The following is a 21,752-nucleotide window of genomic DNA, read 5'->3' as shown; positions in this document are numbered from 1 at the left end:
AGGAATGTAACAGTTCTAAAATTCTAGAAGAATGTAACAGGGAAAAAAAACATTATATTCTATACTCTGGCAGAAATAAATCATTCTTCAGCCTGAATACTAATTAGAATAAACACTGTTTTGATTTTTATTTCACAATACCTGATATTTATCTGCCCATGCATCAGTCATACTACACACATTTGCTTTAAGCTTTATGACTGTAACTAAATCCACCTCATTTAATCATTCTAATAAATCTGCATCTCAGTAGAAACCACTAAATGAGATATTAATAACACACTTAATATACCTGTTAGACAGACTATACAAGTAAAACACAGAAGCACAACGAAAAACATCTGCACGTGTTTAAGTGCTAGATTTCTGTTCATTCCCCACGACAAAGACAGGCAAAAAAAACCATCAACACACCCCATCTGTGTTTCCGACGAGCTGCCCCTGTTTACCCTACAAGTATATTCAAGGCCACTTCTATTTTTCTGATAATATATAAAGACTTCTACGGGCAGAATTTATACTTTAAAACCAGCATTTGGACAAAATACAAAAAGCTAGGGCAAGGCTTATATGCTACACCTGGGTGTCCTTGTACAAAAGAAAATAAGTGATTGCAACTAGGCCTTGATGGCTGCACAGTGTTGAAGCTGAAATGTCAGATCTATAGCCCCTACAAAATCTGGTGGGTGGGGTTTTGTCTGTTAGTTTTAAAGACATTTAATGCCAACTGTCATCAAATATTTTAGGGAACCTGCTGATGTTTCAATGTATCTTGGCTCCTTTCTTTGACTTCAGTCTGTGGTACAAAACACAAGCTCTATAAGAAGTATCTGCTAAATCCTATGACTGTACATCCAACAGCAAATATTCTCCAGCTTCCATCTCACCAAGGTAAAGTAGACAGTGGAGCATGAGGTCCTTTATGTTTTAACAAACAGCACATCCCACTTCAGCATGTCACTTCCACAGCATGAAGTGCAAGGCTGCCAAGCAGAAGTGGAACTAGAACTTACCAAGACAAAAAGCAGAGAAAGGCGTTTTCCCTGTATACATTTTCCAGTCTCCCAGATTGAAGCCCTGTCAAGATTTCGCACAGAAACACTTCAACAATACACAGATCAAGAGCCTCTAGTCTAAATATGGTTATTTATCTCCATGTTCAGTATCCTTGGCTCTTCAGCTGGAGTCCCAACAGATCTTTTATACATGACAGAGTTTAACTCCTGCACACAGCCCTGCCTACAGCTGATGGGTTATTCATAAAGCTGGTTGTCCTAGGAAGTTCAGACTTCTTTCATCTAACCATTGCCACTACACACGGATTTCACACAGGGTCCATCCCGACGGGCACACTGTGAAGTGCCACGTTGCACCAGGTAGTGTTTCGCCCAACACTTTTTTTTTTTTTTAAACTGGAACATTCAGTTGCTGTCAGTTTTTTCCGCCTCTATCTTCTACTCTAAGTTAATTGCCTTTATGCTGCACTATTATATCCTAACCTGAAGTTTAGTGAAATGGCTCCAACTCTCCTTATTCCCCTTTCACCTAGGAATTGTATAATTTATTTACAGAACCTACAACTTCTATTTCCTGAATTACTCAGCTCTTCTAAGTATTTGCAAAGTTTTCTTCATAGCAAAGAGCAACTTAAATCCGTAGATTCAGAATCTCTCTCTATTCAACCAGTCCTACCTCTGTCCCCGATGTAATTTCTTCCTGCAAAGGTCTCCCTATTTTACTTTTTCTTTTCTGAAGAAATCCTATGATATAATCAGTGTGATTCCGAGTCCAGATTTCTGTTAAATTTACCGGTGGTGATGGCACAGCATTGTCCTGCTTTGTCATTGCAGCTCCTCTCAGCCCCATTCTCTTCTGACCTATTGCCAAAATTCCTCTGTATTTCTGAGGTGCTAAAGCCCACTTCTTACAGTGAAATTGAGAGCAACCATGGCAAATAAGTTTTGTCTCTCTTAGATGGTCTCATTTATAGATCGGTAACTATGTATTTATAAAGATTTCGTTGTGTCCACCTCCACTTCTCTTTCCATGTCTATGTCACTTAAACTATGGCAGTAGGTATCTTAATGCAGAACTGCATTTGGTCTTGGTCCACACCCTTTTCTGCTACCTTCCCTCATGACAGTTGCCACATTTAGTTTGATATAATTCAGTCCTTAATTGTATGGTCTAGTCTACCACATTTACAGTAAAGCAATTCCGTATGCACGACTCTTATTTTTCTACTCAAAAAGTGCAACAGCCCAATTACACAGATTTTTTTTAAAAAAAATATTTGCTTTCCTCTTCAACATCTGTTTTTCTTTCTAAACCCTCAGCAATCATAATATTCACATCCAGATTATTTCTGTCCTTTTTATTTCTCCATACTTGCCACAAAAAATGCAAACATCAGAAATTCCTGCCAGACTAATTTCATTATATTTACCGGTAGTTCACTGTGCAATTTAATTTAACTACACATACGTTTTCTTTTCTAAAATACAAATAACAGCATGGGATTTTTTTTTTTTTTTTTGTAAAGACTATCACAATAAAGTCAAAGAAGAACATTACTCCAATTTTATTTTTTGTACCACTGCTAAAATAGATTGCTGAGATAGATTGTAGAGTCAGGCACAAAGCCAATCCTTTTCTCTCATAATAAAATTATCATTTTTCTGCTTATGGTTCTGCTGGACAATATTAATAGGAAACCTTACTGAACTACAGAAATACATTCTTTCAGTAGTAGCTGGAACAGCTGTTCTGCGTCTGCACACATCTTTAACACGTAAACAATCATAAAGCACCTACAGGTGACTCAACAAGGAGAGAAATTTTATTCTATCTTCAGACAGTACTACATTAAACTTACCACCTTAGCCTGTAACTATTTTTTTCAAATTGATATTGCCCGAGTATAAAGCCTCAAAATTCCTACATGGCACCATAAGAGTTTAGGGTTCTCCTGACACATTCACCCCTCTTTCCTTGTGCCAGCCCGAGCACTTGTGCAAGGAAACTGCCCTGCCCAGTAACTGATAACACCACCCTCACACTTGGTGAAAGAGGCAAAGGTGGCACTTCTGGTGCTACCACGGGCAGAGTTGAACACACTGTTCATGTTACAAATCCAAACATAAAAAAAACACAAGCAGTCATAAAACCACAGGCTGAGAAACTCAGACCACTACTTTACATTGACTGCTTTATTATTAAAACCCACATGACTCTAATATCAGCTGGTTTGCAAGAGCAACTACACCATGCAGTGCCAGATGATTCTTATCCCTAGTGACTTTAATAATTACTAGACTGCAAACTCCTTTCTATATTCTCCAGTTTTCTTTTCAGCTTATGCTTCCCAGTCAGAATAATCAACATTTCCACATACACCTATCTCAAAAAGAGAACTGTAACTCCATTCACACCTGCAATTCAAGGCATACTAAAAAAACATGTATTTGAGATATCTTTCAGACAACTTAAGATTCCAACAGAACTTTGAGGGTAAAAACATTGCATTTCTCCAGTGCAATTTCATTAGTTCAGTGTTACTAGATTAATAAATATGCAGTAGGAATATTGCTTTGAGTTTTTGGCACATTAAACCCAATACCCAGGTGTGCAAACAAAGAAAACCAATGTGAAAGCATATTTTTTATTAAATAATCCAAACATCCCCATTTCAAAGAAATATGATTAAGGGTTTGTCTTGTGATTCGTTTTTTTTTCTCTGAGGGCAACACCACAGAAGCTGTTTTACTCAGACTTCCCTGAAACTACAGCTGGCTATGCTTCAGTTTAGTCACTGTCATCAAAGACTGAAAACACACTACCAGTGAGTTTCTCCCCAGTATCACTGTTGATCTTCAGTTTACACAGACCAAGGTTTAATTTGTCCACTATTTTCATAATATTTTTGTGTTCCTTTTTAAATCCTTCCAAATCATTTTACAGTTTTAAATCCAGAGGTGCTCTTGTATGGATGGACAGAACCCAAAGAAAGTCCTATCAAAGTGCAATCAGATGGTATATGCTAATTCAGCATCTGACAGGCTAATCTTGGTGCAGAACTTGAGCTTGAAATAGGAACAACATCAATCTTCATTCTCCTTTAAGGAACTGCTTGGCCAATTTACAACCTTCTGGAAAATTAATATCCAGCCTCTTGTGCCCCAGACTATACAGAGTATTTTACCCAGTAAATTCCTCAGTCTCAACAGTTGTAATCAAAAAGAGAAAAAATTAAAAGTTACTTTTCTACTGCTGTAAGTCTGTTTAGAAAGTCAGAAAGTATGCAATCCCAGACAAGACAAAAATGGCTTTTTATGAGACAAATAAAATTCATAAACACAGGAGTTACGACTCAATTGTACTTCATGATGCAGCCCTCACTAAACCAACTATTATATTCTCTTCTCTGTCTTACATAAGATATTTACTCCTCTCTCTCTCTCCAGAAACAAAAAACCACACCCTAAATAACTTATCACTTGACAGAAAGCATGGCTGCCTATCATTACTGTTTACATAACCGAGAAATTTAAAAGTAAAGATTTAAAAACAAAAAATCATCCCTATTCTGATGTGAGCAGTCAAATAATCATCTGATGTTAACATAAAAGACCATTATCCTAATTTAAAAGGCTTTTTACAGGATTAACCTGTAAAAGCCAAAGGTGATAGCACATATCATCCACAGTTCATAAAACAATGAACATCACTTAAAGGCAGAACAATCCCTGCTGAAATGACAGCATTCAGTGACAGTAAATGAAAAGTTCTTTTCTTCTAGCATTCCACAAAACATTCCCTTCTTGCTGAGAAGTCATGCACAAACCAATTCCCATCATCTCCATACATACTCCATTTGCCAGATGATAAATGTTATAGAAAACCACTGACAGGATCCAGCCATCACGAGTTACCAGAACATAGGTGACTGTCAGGAAACTTTAGCAGAATCTGCCACTTGTAGGGTACTTCTGGACTGACTTACCTTGGCAGACGGTCCCATTCCCCACGTATCCAGGTTTGCAGGTGCAGCTATGGCCCCTGACAGTGTTGGTACAAATTGCATTCTCATCACAGTTATGCTGCCCACTGCCACACTCATCGTGTTCTACAAGGAGGAAAAAGAAAAAAGAAAAAAGTTACATGAGACACAGTGAGCTTTCCAGTGTGATGATGTGGCATTTGAAAACCAAGTGGCATAACAAGGCTGCCACGATGGCTGAACACTGAGAGTTTGGTGTGGGAATCAGCTATGGGTCTGCTTCAGTTCCCAAACTCAACAGGAGCATTAGGTTCAAAAACAGGAAAATAAAAACAATGGGCAAGAAGGCAAAGTACAGCTATGATATAAACCCATGCAGAAGATTATCACAGAAAAATACCTGCTGTGAAGACTAACCTATACAATCACTGTCCTTTTTTTTTTCCGTTTTTAGAGTACCATTCATACCATCAGACCCCAAAGGGTCTCCCAAACAAATGGGCCATATTTTGCTTGCATCCAGCAGCTCCAGCTGCTGCCACGGTGCCTAATTTGCTGCAGTTCCAGCACTGTCCTGCTACGCTTTGTTCTAGCAAAGCATCAGTTCGAGATGGTGAGTTATCCTGAAGCTTCTCACTTTCTCCTGCAATAACCAGGAGCTTCCCTCATGCAGTAGGATTGCAAAAATAAAACCCGGACACTTTACACTGGTGGATTTACAGTTTTGTTCAGTAGAATCAAGAGGATGCAATGAAATGTCTTAAAACTCTAAAAAAGACAATAATCAAAAATCACAATCTGGAACCTCTTTCAGTAGTCTTTATTTATGCAGCTGCAATCAGCAGGCCAGCAGCCATATGCCGAGAAATAACAGGTATCCCCCCCTGGAATTGAGGATTTGCTTCAATATAGCAGTGAACGAGGACTAGAAACTAAATTCTGCCCCTCTCTGTGGTCTGCAGAAGGCTGTGCCTCTAAAACATGAGCAAAGCACTAGTTTCTACAGACTTGGAACTAAGCCCTTTGGAAGAGCCTCTCCACTGAGAACAGGCTCACAGGCTTTGTCAGGCTGAGGGGCTCCTGCAGTGCCCTCGCTGCACCATCGTATCGAATGAGAGCCAATCTGAAGAGAGCTCAAGACACGCGTAGATTTGACCGGAGGATTCCACGGAACCCCCTGAACCAAATACTTCTGGAACATGGCTGATAACTATTTGCAGAACATATATACAATACATGTCTTCAATTTTTCAAATACATTTGACAGCAAAATGATATGGATTGCAAACATTTTCTTTTCAAGAGCATCAAAGCGATATATCGCTCACTCTGCTTTTTGCAAGAAGCTCTCACATACACACTCAAAGGAGCCTGGCTTTAGCTGATAAATTCAAGGCTTGTGTTTATACTTGTTAGTTTATGTTGGTCCCTAGCTCTGCTCAGTAATTCTTTTCAGCTCCGTGCCAGTTTTCAGACACCTCACATATCCCCAGTGCTAGGATTCTTCAAGGGCTGCCCCTGCTCTCCATCTCTGAAGAAACTGTACCGCAGCCTGACTCTTGCCACTCTGGTCTCATGGTGCTGGACTGCTCTGTCAGCCACAGAGCGTATGGAGCTACCCTCCAAGGAAGCACTTGGTACGCAGCTGAAGCTGAACGATGCTTTCTTTGAAAAGAGACACCCTCTCCATAGTCGCTCCCTACTTCTACTAGTTATTCCCATTGGCTTTCACGTGGTCACATTCACAATGTGATGAGAATGCCTTTGTGATAGGCTCACACACACAAGAACATTCCTACTCAGACAACTGCCCAAATTAGTTGATTACCTTCTCAGCGCTTCAAGTGCAAACAAAAGATTTCCCAGTGGTAACGTATGTGTTTTGCCAAAATACACAAGAGGTTATACTCTGCTGCCTTCTTCTAGGGTTTTGACTACATAAATCATTGTATTTACCATTCCTGCAGATGCTGGCAATATTGAAAGATTTAGCCCTGATAAAGCTGCTTTCTCACAGTCATACTTAAAACAGAGGTCAGTTTTTTCTAAGATGACATAATTTGAAGAGTTAGCAACAAATCCAACCATGGGAACCTGCCCTTCGTGAGAAATCCTGATGCTGCTAGCACAAGGACTAAGGGAACCTCATCTGCATGAGGAATCCCAAGATCTCTTAGCAGCAACATGGCTGCAACGATGGGAACTTTAAATTAAGTTTTCCCTGGTGGAGAGATGTCTATAGATGATGTTACTACGGGCCTAATAAGAATGAGAAAGCATTGATTTTCTGTCAGGGTGCAAAAATCTTTTAGTCCAGGTGGAAAGCTCCCTAAGATTCTGTCAGTAGCGAGGTATCTCGGGTTTCCTTCGCCCTCACAAGAGCACTTGGTGTTCACACTGGGAAGCAAACACGGAAAGTGGGCTCATGTTTTGTTTAAACTCAAAGGAGATTATGATTAATTGCAAAGAACATTGCTTTCCAAAATCCCTCACTCAAGCACATCAGACAGAACCTGCTTTGGCTCTAATGTTGTGGTAAACACTACCTGACTAGACAACAAAGAGCGGAAGTGAAGGACACCATGAAACAAGGAGTCACAAATGGTATCACTCCAAAGCACCAAAACAGGGCAGAGCCAAGACAAAAATCTCAAAGTCCTATCTAATTTTGACAATTCCCTTTTCAGCTGAAAATGAGAAGCACAAGAAAGGAGACTCTAAAAGGCAAAACGAAAAGTAACAACTTTTTTCATACACAGACATATATATCTAGATATAAATATGCTGCCATGTTTAAAAATTAAACTGTCATTGTTAAATTTGACTGAAGTCACCCATCTCCCTGTGCCTTTTCTTCATTTATATTATACAGACAAAAGCAGCTTATGATCAAAGACAAAAAGAACTGAAGTCACTTACTGAGAAGGACAGTACTGTGGGATTGTCATGGTTACAGGGGCTGGGACCAGTTTATCCTTATGTGGGTAGAACCAAAACTGTATATTCTATACTCTCTATGTCAGTGCTCATGGGCTGTTAAGAAAATCATGGGTAGCAGCTGCCCAGGACAGACCTCACACCCCAGGCTATAACAGATAAGGAAAGAGGTTCAAGGTCAGGGGAGATGTTAACACCTTCCCACCCAGCAGGAGGAGTCCTCCCTGTTAATGGGCCCATCCATGCCTCGCCCCATGACTCATACAGAACTCCCCCCAGGAGCTATTTCTGTTTAATGGACCATCAAGGACCCACTGCATGACTCATAGACTGATATCAACCCATTGTGAGATGCTCCACCCAGGGGGAGGAGCCAAGTGCTCCCACCTGGATATAAACTGGGGTCCAGTACAGCACAGGGGGTCTTACCCACTGGATTTCCAGAGGACAAGAGCTACCAGATCTTTTCTACGAGACCACTGTTTCATCTGGACTGCGACCGCCACCCTAACTACAGAGTGTCAGGTTGTATTCTGACTCCGTTTGTGGTTTTCCTTTGTATTATTGCTTTTATTTTATTTTTTTCTTATTAAATTGTATTTCTGACTTGGAGTCTCTCACTGGTTTGTTTTCAAACCATTACAGGGATGCAATTCCCTGACCCAGCACTCCTTCCCCTGGATTATTAATATCAGTTTCAAGAAACAAATATCGTTTCAGAAAAACAGTTACAACAGCAGCACCATTCTTTGCTTACAGACAAGTCAGTTTATGAAATATTTTACAATTATTTCCAGCATTAGTATTTCTGTTACTCCTGAATCCTGGTCCTTGCCATCTCTGTTCCACGCTTTGTGGTAAAGCTGAGAGATCAGCTACTTTTCTGCACCTCTATTTCCCTCTACCAAATGAGGATATTACAAGATCCTGTGGGTTTTTCCTAGTATTTGTCATTCTTCAGAAATCCTCAAATACCAAGTATTTTACAGGAAATTAAAGATTGTCAATCTTTTATTAAAAAAAAAACAAAAAAACAAACCATGAACTGCTGGTTTACCTTCAACTTACTTTGTCTGCAAGCAAAGATGAGGTATGAAAGGACAAAACACCTCTGAAGCTCCACCTCACCTGTCCCCGTTTCCTAGCCACCAAGCTACACCTGAGGTCAGTGAACTACACATTTAAACCTAATATTTTCCTCCACGATAAAAACCTTTTAGAATTTCTAAACTCTTCCATAAACTTCTCCAAAACCCTCACAGTACACTATTTTCTGAGTTCATACCTGAAGCAGGCCAACTTGTGAAGCAGTGACTACAAAGTTCACCCCTTCCTCAGCCTTTATCTGAGGATGGCCAGCTGCCTCCACAAGCACTTGAAAGATCTCTGGTAGGAAAACAGCCATCCTTTTACAAAAACACACCTCGGCCACCTCTGCTGTGGGACTCTCAGGAATCGTGACACGTATCAACTGCGTGTGTCCTCTATGCACATATTAAGCAATACTTCTGTTTTGAAGAGCTAAGGCTTTTAAAACAAACCTCTACAGAAAACATCTATTTGAAAAAGCAGTCACTGGGAAGTCAACCCTGGCTAACTGCTTGCCTCAGGCAACTGAAATTGCATTGACCTGAACAGAAGACCAGTGTAATAGCCCGACAGGTCCGGGGACATCCATGTTTGTGTGGGCAGTGTTACGTGACAGCACATGCACAGCAGTCAAAGATAAGTATTATAGTTATCCCTGCTTTGTTCACAGGCAGCCTAATAAGTTTATCTTGAGGACTGAAATGCTCAGGAGCTGACAGAATCAGTTTCAGTATTGCATGGCCTTGCAGAGACAGCAATCACATAAAAAGCAAAGTTAATTCACCAGAAAATACTTTCAAGTAGACAGTTAGTTGCATTTCCTATTGTAAGAAGCACCAATGCATCCTACAAATGGCACAAACACACCTCATACCAAAACAGACTGGTCTATAAGCACAGAGACATTAGGGCACACACAATATCTCCTTTATCCTGAAACCCCAGAGAAGAAACAGTTACAGTACAATGGGAAAACACAAACAACCTCCTGTTAAAGTCTCCATAACAAAAAATGAATAAAAACCTGCTGAAACAAGCACAATTCCCAGACTGCCACACAGAGAGCAATGACCACACTGCATCCTCGTGTACTGGGGCGTGTGCTCAAGGCAGAAGGACCCCTGCCCAGCAAACAGCACAGCACACCAACATCTGCCACCTCAGCAGCTAACTTCTACCATGTACACACATGAAAAACACATTGAAAACCTAAGCTGAATAATACCTGAGGCAGCAGGAGACCAGGACCACAACCAAACTCCAAACATTGACTATAAAAGGCCGAGCCTCTGCTAAGGGCTGGATTAGCTACACCTTCAGCAAGGGCTGAATTGTCAGATGCATCTCAGCTGGGACGCCACTGCCTTAAGTTTGAAAGTGACCTTTAGCTCTCAGCAAAACACAGGTCCTTATGTAGGCTACTGAAGTTAAAGTATCTGCAGGCTGTAGCAGCTTCTGCACACCTCAAATGAGCAAAGCATTCCAGCTGCTCCAGCATTGACATGTCACCCTCCTGATGGCCACTGGGAAGTATAATTAGGAATATTCCAACAAGGAAAAAACTTCAGGCACCTGTACTTCTGCCAAATCTTCCACATCCCCATTGTCTTACTGAGGAATCACAGAACTATTTTTATATTACGATACTTGAAAAATACCTCCTGTTCTAGGCTAAAGTGAACTGGAAGGATGCAGCAAGAAAAGCAGTGGGGGCTGCAGGGAGGGTTCCATACAGGGTTTTTTGTCTGCCTGAGGTAATGTATTCTGCATAAAGCCACCCACACCATACTGCAGAACTATTTGCAAGTAAACAAACAAAAATAAAAATAATTCAGAATACATGCAAAGTAAAAAAAAAAAAGGAAATATTTGTCATGTATTTATAAATACAGATGCACAAATACCTAAATGTATAAATAAATAATTATAGGTCAATACAAATTTTCTCCACACATGAAATGTAGTGTTTGTGAAAGGTTCTAGGCAGCTCTGAAAACCAGCATGGGAAGAACTGCCAGTATGAAAAAAAAATGGCATATTTCTATAGTCTTGAAGTTTTGGCTGTTAGAAATATCCACGTTTTTCCCAAAGAGACATTTTCAATAAAATCTTCTGGTCTTTACACAAAAGGAAGAGTGCCTTTGTTTATATATTGCATGTTTGGGTTTTTTTAAAATGTATTTTTCAGGGGTATCCCATATTTTCTAGGATGCTTCTGCTTTCCCATGCTTAGACAATGCCATTAGACTTACTGGATTTGTACAGGCTCTAAAGGCAGGATTCTGCTTTAGCTTTCTCTTTTTCTTCTTTCTTTCTGTACATGCCTGGAATAACTCACGTATTTATATTGTTGTACACTTCGTCTAAAATATTTAATAGAAACTTGGAACCACAGATTGAAAACATATAGCTAACAATACATAACAAAGCTAAGGACCTTTTGGTCAAGAGTCCTAACTTACTGTAATATCAGGACAGCTTTCCCTTGCACAGTTCAAAAGCCCATAATGGATTTCAAACTTACAATTTCTAAAAGGTACATCTGACATAGGATTTATTTTCCAGCGAGACTGTAAACCTTTTTATCTTTATTTTCTTTAAATAAGGATGTTCTTCGGAAAAGGGCCAACAGTAGAATGCAATTACTGGAGACATATCCCATTGAATGGTCTCTCACCATAACTATTCTCACATCTCATTATAAGAAAAAGCCCCAATTTAAACTTGCTTACAAGATGGAAACCATTTTCTTATTGTAAGAATTTTCTTCCGTTACTTCCTCAAAGCCTTCATACCTTAATAATAAAACTTTCATCTCTAGAGAACATTGTACAAAGATTCTGTCTATTTCTATTTATTCTTATTTTTATAACATGGAAAGGAAAACTAACTTGTTCTCAAATTGTTGAGATGACAGTTTGCTTCTAGGGTATGTAAGCACAAGTGCAGCAAACATTTCTATATACCAAGAGACCTGCAACAGAGAGACAACTCACTTAGGGAATAACAAGGTCATCAGATGCTACCATTGTTTATTAATACAGAGACCATTTGTACAGAATACATGCCCTAATGTAAAATTAATTACTAACCTGGTTAAGCAATAGCCTTTGATAACTCAGCGAGGAGAAAGCCAACCCTCCAGATACTTTTAAAAAGCAGCAACATAGCATATGGTATTAGGATTTAGATGTCTACATAATAATTACAGCTTTAAAAATGAGATATTAAAAAATTGGATTTAGGAAGAATTTTGGACTTAGTGGAACCAGGATATTAGCTCATTAGAAGTTCTGCTGAAACAAAAGGGTTAGCTTTTAAACAGATTGAAAAAAAGGAACCATTATTCTCAACACACAGGAAGAATTTTCCCCCAGAAAACCAGGGCAATTAGAAACAAGATGCACACATCCAACAAGGAATTACATTGTAGATGGTAAGCGGGTGAAAGACAATAGTTGACTGCGAATCCAGAAAGCCCTGGAAAAAAAAAAAAAGTAGAAAAAACCACAACCTGTATTTTCCCCTGCTCATGAGAATTAAAGAAACAAAGTAAAGTTTATCCATGGCTATTCTGAGCCTCAGCCATCCAAGCTCACCCTGCCCATCTCCTCAAGGAAAAAGGAAGAAGGAACAGGGCACAGAACAGAACAGAAAAGCCCCATTGTTCCCTGACATGAGGATGTGCTGCATCTTCATCCTTAGGAGCAGTTCAACATAGAAATACCGGTAGAAATACCAGACCTGCTGTTCTTTCAGTAAGAAACTAAAGCTCTAGTCTATTTTACGACACGACAAATAGCTCCTGGTGTTAAGTATAAAATTATTCAGACTACATTCTAAAAGAGTAGACACATGCTACTCTTGGGTAATTAGGAAGAAATAGTGGGATTTAATTTGAATATAAAATTCTGAATGTGCATGCAGTTGCCTTTCAAAATAAAACCTCTTGAATGTTCCCTTTTGAATTATAAACTAAAATTCATTTTTGGCTTTCTAGCACCTGCTTAGTTAATGCTCACATTCACCTATCTACAAACAAGTTTATAAAATAAAGTACTAATGCAAAGTACACTTTTTTTTTTTAATTCTAATAAAATAATCTGCCTAGAACTGTCTAGAAACAAATGTAACAAAATAATGAGATTTATGTTCCTAAACTGGTATTTTGATAGAATCCTTGAGATTTGTCTCAGTGATTCAGTTTCAACTTTAATTATTCGTTGGTTTAGTTCAGATTTTTGCACCACAACGAAATTGTCTCTGTAGCCATTTATTAGAAGACCATAAACAAGACCAACATAATCTTATTCATGCACTTAGTATGTATCATAACTAAAATGATATATGGAGATACCTAGAGGAAAAGGGACTAAAATGGAGTAAATACCAAACAGGCCAGTATGCAAACGTGGGCAATAATTACACCTGGACAACAGCTGCTATGATTTCAACATGCAGTGGGTGAAGTCTTTACAGCTGTTGCCTTCTGCACTGAGATGCTCAGACTTCTTTATTTCTGCTCAGCAAGAAGCAGAAAGCAGAGATGAATGCAAACGTGTAAATTCTGTTCGAGTTTATAGAGACTTCATGATTTGTTGCCAAAAAACTGACCTTACTAAAGATCCTTATTCCCACGAATCCTAAAAGTTCCACAACAACAAAAGTTCTTTTGTTGTATATACACAGAGAAAAAAGAACCATGGATGACAGAAAGATATACTATGAAAGAGGAGGACAAATTTTTCCAGAAATATTTGTGGTACACAAAACATTTCATAAGCCAATATTTTTTGTAAGGAGCTTTTGTTTTCCCTTTTACATTTACCTTAACACATAGAAACCTAAAGTGTATTGAGTTGAAACTATTTTTGAATAATCAAGAAAGAAACATTTGCTATTAAGTTTGGAAAATCTACCCTCTTTATTATCCAATTCCATTTACACTTTCCATCTTTGCCTTCGCTCAGTCCTATTAAATCCATTTTTTGTATTATACTCTAAATTAAGTGAATAAACCCAATGCATAAAAGCAGGAATCAGTTTCTGTTTGAAATAAACACAATATCAGACAGACTTAGAATTTTATTTTGCATCAACACAAGACCCATTGCTGGCAGCTCTTCACATCACAGGCATCCTGAAGAGTGTGTGCACCAGCGTGCAGATGCCGGTTCCACACTCTGAAGGAGTTCTGCTCTACCACGTCCCCTCCTGCATCGATGTCTCCATGCCATCCCCTCAGTTTTTGAGGGCCAGACCAGAAGTGCACATAGGACTCAAGGCGCCAGAACATCATGGATTTATACAATAGCATAATGATATTTTCCATTTTGTTCTCAGTCTTTCCCAAAGGATCACACTGTTCTGCTTGTCTTTGACCACGGCTGAGCAGTCAGCTGACATTTTCAGAGAACTATCTGCAATAATTCCAATACCTCTCCTCTGAATAGTAATGGCTAATTTAGAGCATTTGTATATACACCTATCTTCACTTTCAATAGTACCCATTTGAATTTCCATGAGATGAGTTCACTGAGTAGTGACAGGAAATTCTGAATTGTTACAATAAAAATGTTTATTTTGGACTAAATCAAGATGAATAATAGGTAGCCTTGCTGATGGCAACATTGTTTTCAGCAAGAGGGGAAGAAAAATGAAGTGGATCTCTTGCTACCACACTATAAAATATTTGCACATATATCTTCAATGCCTATATAATATTTGTTAGGGAATGAATGAATATCTCATTGCACAAACTTTTGCAGGGGGTGAAGGAAGCATGGAACATATCCCTATTGAAACCCAGTCTGATATAAACACATTTTTAAGATTAAGGGCTTTCAACAATTACGTCTCGGAAGCACAGGAAATGGTTCACAAAGTTATCAAAAATACAATAATGTACACATGGGAAACATGGTGTTCAAGAGCAAATATCTATACTCTCATCTGCAAGAACCAAAACATCTTGCAGAACCAAAAGATCTTTATAAATCCATACTGGATTTATAAACCAGAAAGGTCAGTTTATACACTGTACGTCTAGAGGTTTGCAGTAACCTGGTCTGCAGGCCAGTCTCTTCTTTCTTTATTTATTCATTCATTCATTTAAGGAAATGAGTAGATAGACTGTGCCCTCGAGGTGCAATGGTCAGAGCACGGGTCCCTCCGCTGGAAGCTCGTTCTGCTCTGAGCTCTCACATACACAGTACTTTACACAAGTCATACTGTCATGCCCAAATTATAATGCAGACCAACTTTTTTTTTAATTGGAACATGACAAGCAATATGTTCATATCAATTATTATGATTATTATGGGATATTAAACTTCTAATACAATACTCAACTTTTCTGCAAACCAGTTAAATATCAAGGCATTGGGCTTCTATGAGGCACCTTGATTGTGTGGATGGATTTGTGTACTTGCGAACCACTAGTTATTCCAAATTTCTCTGCGTAGTTATTGCTTTTCTTGACATAGTTACAAAGGAAAAAAACTTCACATAGAGAGCAAATAAAGCCTTGAACTCAACATGATGTGCCACAGTGGAGGAGAGCAGTAACATGGTTCCAGCTAGACCGGGGCAGTGCCATTAATATTGACAGAGGAATGATAAAAAATAAAACATGAAGTTCTCAGCTTCTCTAAATCATTGGAATATAAAGAAATTACACATAATGACACAATCTAAAAAAAAGAAGAGACTTAGTCTAGCAGCTGCCACTGCCTAATTTACAGCTGTCAGGAGAGATGCCTGTTACCATTACATCTTAAGATACAGTTTTATTTTGTCTCTGTGTTGCTAAAAGCTGAATATGGTCCGAGTACCTGCACTGTGTTGAAAAAGAAATCCTACAGCAGTATGTACTGATTTATTTACATAGCAATATAACTTAAACTAAAATGACAGGCTCCTTTTTACCCATAAAATTGTGAAAGCTGCATATTTTATGAAGTTGATATCAGAACCTCACCTTTCAGGTATTTTCTAGTTCAACAACAGCTGCAAGCTTTATTTTGCAGAAATCTCAAAATCACTAATACAAAAAGTATGAAATAGACCTTTGGATGCAATATTTACCCAACATTTCACCACGACTTCCTGAACTAATATTGGTGATGTAAGTTCAAGAGTTCTGGATTTCAGCACTCCACGGTGCTTTAACTTCTGCATTAAAAAAAAAAAAAAAAAAAAGGCAATACATACCCCATTTCAAACTTCCACAAAAGTCTATTAGTGCTATTGCAATATAGTAAGGTGGAATTGTTTCCAAATGCACCCACCTGTGTGATGGATGTGTCACTCTGCTGATACAAGAACACATAAAATCACAGTTAAGGTTTTGTAGCAGAGTTCAAGTATAACGAGGACAGGACACATTATTTCTTTGCACCTATCAGAGATGCAATGAAAAGGCTTGCAGAGTGTTGGAGTGTGTATTGCAGGTGACAGGAAAGTCACAAAGACTTAGCAGACTTCTCTCAATCTTCTGTTTACAACATTAGAGTCAAGCCATTAGGTTCCTCTGCAGACTTAGCACCTTAATTTACAAGTTTCTGATGAAGCAAATGCTGCAAAAATGATGGGCTCCATTATAATTTCAGCTTTTGACAGAATAGAAATAGACTGTTGCTTCTTACTGAAAGCAAACAGAACATTTGTCTAGCTGCAGCTCACGCAGCAAAGCCAGAGTGCTGACTGAGATTCCTAAAAATGGATGTCTAAAAAGTGGCTTCTAAGACGGTATTTAGGCATTTAAATTACTAAATGGTTTGCTCTCTCAGAGTCCTGAAAACCTAACTTTCCCCCATGCATCTCACCAGGACAAATGGGTTCTCAGCACTTTAAAAAAAAAAGAAAAAAAGAAAGAATAAAAAAAAAAGTCATTCTAGTTCTTTATGTCAGTCCTGTGTTAGTCTTCAGTTTTCTCCTTAGCCGCTCAAAACTACCAGGGAATTTTTACATGGAAGAAAGTGATCAAATCATTTTACCCCTCAAAGAGTGCAACCTCAGCATTATATTTACTCTCAATACACAGAATCCATTTTTATTTGAGAGCAGAAATGGCAGCCAGTGCATCATCACTTTCTAAGGCACCTGTATTTTTCCCTGGAGACGTTCCACCATCACAATGATTACAGTAGACCATACTTGTCTTATGAGATCTGACAAGATCACAACCTGAGTTCCTTTGGCTGCAACTATACCTTCTTATAGCAGCAACACACTGCCCGGTGTGAAGATCCCGCTGCTGAGAGAACAGAGAGATCGAACAGGATTTGTATGCTGTATGTTACTCGGGCTTGCACAACGAACTTACCAAAAGATAATGGCAGTACAGCTTCATTTTGCATTTTCATCACAAGTAAAAACTAATTTAAAATACTTAGATACAGAAATTTATCATCCACGAGCCTGGGGAAAAAAAAAAAAAGTACACTTGGCTGATGTTCATTCAAACAGGAAATTCTTCTCTAAAAGGCTTTGGCTCCAAACGCATTTTAAAACGTGACAGTCGCAGAAAAGTGACAACAAACAGTATGCATTGTTATCCAAGAAAAACAGGGATTTAAGTAGGGGACTATCCAAGAAAACTGATGATGCAAGAAAGGCGCCTTTTCTCACAAAAACCCCATAGAACATAATTCTAGGGAGGACAGAGGCAGCAACCTGAAATACCTAAAATCATGAAACACCACAGAAGGCACTGCAGAAATACCCAGGAGATTCAGAGGGGCTCGAGGGGATGGAGCCACAGTCATTTTCTGGCTCTTTTTCAGTGTTAACCAGTGACTGACTCACAAAGTGCCACCCGAAGTCTCTCTGCTGTGGGTGCTGGGATACTGAATTCAGCCTTTGGCAAAGCATGAGATAATTAAGGAGGAAAGCAAAACACCAGGTGTGAGAAACATCTGCAAAAATCAATTTACAGAAGAAGGGAAAATGAAATTCTGCGCTTAGCTTGAGTACCTAATGCTGATGAGACAAATCCACATATATGCACCCAAAGAGACAGAGAAAGTGGGATGACCACAAATTAAGAAGGAAGCATGAAACTTCAGAAGGATTAGAATGTTTCAGCAGAGAAAGGGAAATAGAAACCTAGTAAGAAAAATGAGACATGAGAATCAAGCACTGGTGAACTTGGAAAGAACAAGTTTCTTGTTCACAAGAAACAACCCCCACAAAACATGTATAGTTATGCCTATCACATGCCACTGAACTGTTGAGATTTTAATTCCAGCATATATTGCAGGGAAGAAAAGCAGGATTATATAGAACCCCCACCTCAGAAAGGGAGCAATGATGCTGTTAGCTATACTCAGCACAGATCTTCCTGCGTGCCCAAAGAAAGCATGATCTAGGGGTGAGAACATCTGGCACAACCTGAACTCCACCCGTCTCATTAACCCACTACATGACTTGGCAGCTAAGATCCTTTTGCCACCTGTTCTGTAAAGCAATGGTTAGAAGGGCATGGTGTCAGTGCAAAACTCATCCAAAGTAATGGAATTGTTTACCAACAGACAAGAGTGGGGAAAAGACTGGATTTGGAATATCTGAACCATTTGAACCAAAAAGGTAGGAATCTAAGCAAAACCTGACATTTATCAAGGTTAGGAGACAGGTGAACATTACTGTGTTCTGGAACGCTACCACTATTTCAGGAATAGCTTGTATGTACAAAAACTAGCAAATAATCAAGAGACAGTTGCTGCTAATCACTTAATGATGCAAAGAATGGCTGAAACAAGTCTGCCAAAACCAGTTGGAAAGGGGTAGATGTAACCTTACTGCTTATTGTCACAGGTTAAGCACCAAACAGACACAAGATTATTTGGAGGAAGGTGTGAGGAAGTTGTCTATACATACTCGGACATGAGATTCACAGAGTTTCAAGAACAAAAAAAGATCAAATGCTTTTGTTATTTAAATGTAGACATTTTAAATCTCCATTTATCAAATGTAAATTTGATGTATTTACATCAAATAATATTCCTGCTCTAGATACTATCTCTAACCCCTGCAAAGGCATTTTTTGTCTCCACTGACTGTTTCCTAGCAGAACACCCCTATACAGGCAGGAAACGACAAGGTTCTTGGCTCCCCTGCCTCCATGTCCTACAGAGAGGGGAAGGAAAGGAGGAGGAAATGATACAAGTACTGCAAGTGATACAAGAACTGCTTGCACATAGTGTTTATAAAGACTGTCATTTCAGAGAATCACAGAACGGTTTGTGTTGGAAGGTACCTTCAAGATCATACGGTTCCAAGCCCCTGACATGGGCAGGGACACCTTCCACTACACCAGGTTGTGCAAGACCCCATCCAACCTGTCCTTGAACGCATCCAGTGATGGAGCATCCACAACTTCCCTGGGCAACTTGTTCCAGTACCTTACCACCCTCATAGTGAAGAACTCTATCCTAATTTCTAACCTAAATTCACCCTTTTCCAGTTTGAAGCCATTTCACCCTCGCCCTTTTAACATCTTCCTATTAAAGGGCTCAAACTCAACTACAATCATTAACAATCGGTGTTTTTTGTGTCACTTCTGTGACACATGACAAACGTCTGTGTAAAACAGAAAATACAGTCATAGAGCTACAGGCCTTTCCAAAGGATCCCAGAGCTATGCTGTACAAATGCTGAAATCAGCACTAAATTAGCATTAGAGTCATTAAGTCACTTTTTCCCACAGAAGACTATGGAGCTTTTGATTTAACTACTCCTCAGAAAACCTGAGCACAGAGACAGGGCCTGCAGCAGCACAGTGATAAATTCCCTGGAGGAAATCTCCTGCCCCAAGCTCCCATACATACAGATCAGGTGTCACCTAGGAGCCCTCCATCTAAGCTCTGTTTTACAGCCACAGAAGCAACATCCTTTGGTGCAAGAGTTACAAGCGTTCCAATGCCACAGAATCAGATCAGTGAATTAAGATGTTAAAAATTAATAGTAATTTGAATAGTTAAATATTAATAGTTTAATTTGGAAGGAGAAAGAAGGATTTCTTCTGATACTGCTTTGACCCTGTGTCCCAGGTAACTACACACTGAAGATGAGAGGTGAGACAAGGCAGTGTAACAAAACAAGTGCCTGGAACCACAAATTGAATGTCAATGGGATACCTCCTGCCACCACAACCCGAGGAAGTCATCTTGTGGGGCACACGTCACTGCCTTCACATGCAGTTTAGAAAATTAATACGATGAAAATGTGTTTCAAATATTTAACAAGAGGCAAGATAAGGTCAACCAGGAATAATCTTATAACTGAAAAATTATACATATTACAGGAGAATTAAAAGAATCAGTACTGTATGAGAGAAAAGTAACCTTTTTCATGCAGAAAGAGCTTTTCTAATTGTTACGTGTTTGGCATCCTAAAAAGTATTCACACTGGGAAAGATGAATGATATGTCACTAGTCTGTTACCAGTGACCACACCAACACTGGCCAAGCTACTGTATTTCCAAAGAGCTTACAAAAAGCAGCCGTGCAAAGTGGGAAGAAAAGTTCAGCAGAGTTAACCCTATGAGAGACCCGACTGACAATGCATAATGCAGCCTAATATTAAATTCTTTCTTCCAAATAAGAATTGTGTCTAGACTTGGGCCTTTGGGAACAGTCTGAGACAGCTCAGCAGATCCCTGCTGAAGGAGGACAATGAGGGAACATAAGGAGAAAACAAGCATTTTCCTTCTTTCCTCATCACCAAAAACTGAATAAATAATATGGCACAATAAAGGAGAAACAAATGGTGGCTTAAAATAAGCCTGCAGCATCTTGTGGCAAACAGTCAGCTACACAAAGCATTTTCCAACATCAGTGTGTTCCTCTGAACCTTCCCAAGCCAAAGCAGCCGTGGGGAAGTGGTATATTTGGACTGGGTGAACCAATGGTTAGTTCCAGACCCAAAAGTAATTTCCATCTTTTGTTTCCAACAAAGAACAGTGACAATTTTTGGCTCATGATCCTATTTTCCATTCTTTTTCTGAACAATAAATCAGGAAGATTCATATTTTAGGCTTATTCTCTTTGAAATACTTACTTGGCATGATTACAGCCTGTGACTTTGTGTTCTAAGGTTTTCAAAAACCTTTTCAAAAAGAAACATTTGTTATTCTGTGATGCTCACCAAGCACCATTTCTTGCTTGAGAAGGCACAATGTAGGCTGTATAATAATAAGAGAGCTATGAAAAGAAGATCATTAACTAGAGCAGGATTACAACCTCATCTTGGGACAGGCTTTTCTCATTTTCTGTGTAGGCTGGAAGGGACCTCCACATCTCTGATCAATGCTGGTATGATAACCATTGGGGCAGCCAAAGCAATGGAAAACAATTAAAAGACAGTATACAGCACTAAAAGGGAAAAAAAAAAAAAAAAAAAAAAAAAAAAAAAGATTGTCCTGACCTACATGTACAAAGGAGGAAACATCACAACTCAGATTTATCTCCGCTATACACAGAAAGAGGAGGTGGCATAAGAATAAGATACAAACTAGTTTCATTTGCCAGTAAGAAAAGATATGGAAGGACAGAGCAATGGAACATGATCTAACAGGATGCAAATAGCTTTAGATTCCCTGAAAAAAAATGAGCTAATGAGTAACAAATGCAACTCGGCACTAAAAAAACGTAAGAAAGGCTCAGAAAGAATAAACTCAAAGGCAAATTAATTGAGATGAACCAGAACAGAATATTTAACAGTATTT

General features: G+C 39.0%; 1 protein-coding gene across 1 annotated transcript in view; it reads right to left on the bottom strand.

The window, feature by feature from the left end:
• Positions 1 to 5,002: 5,002 nt before the first annotated feature.
• Positions 5,003 to 21,752, bottom strand: part of LOC103769766 (protein kinase C-binding protein NELL1-like) — a gene marked incomplete at both ends in the record, with an annotated part of 130,057 nt that continues 113,307 nt past the window's right edge. Inside the window, 1 exon segment of the mRNA XM_008937001.1 lies at positions 5,003 to 5,125. Coding sequence (XP_008935249.1) covers positions 5,003 to 5,125 — 123 coding nt within the window.

This window comes from Merops nubicus, unplaced genomic scaffold, assembly GCF_000691845.1.
Source record: "Merops nubicus isolate BGI_N331 unplaced genomic scaffold, ASM69184v1 scaffold10333, whole genome shotgun sequence".
Taxonomy (NCBI): Eukaryota; Metazoa; Chordata; class Aves; order Coraciiformes; family Meropidae; genus Merops; species Merops nubicus.
Note: the sequence above shows the minus strand (reverse complement) of the source record. Positions and strands in the feature narration are given on the sequence as shown.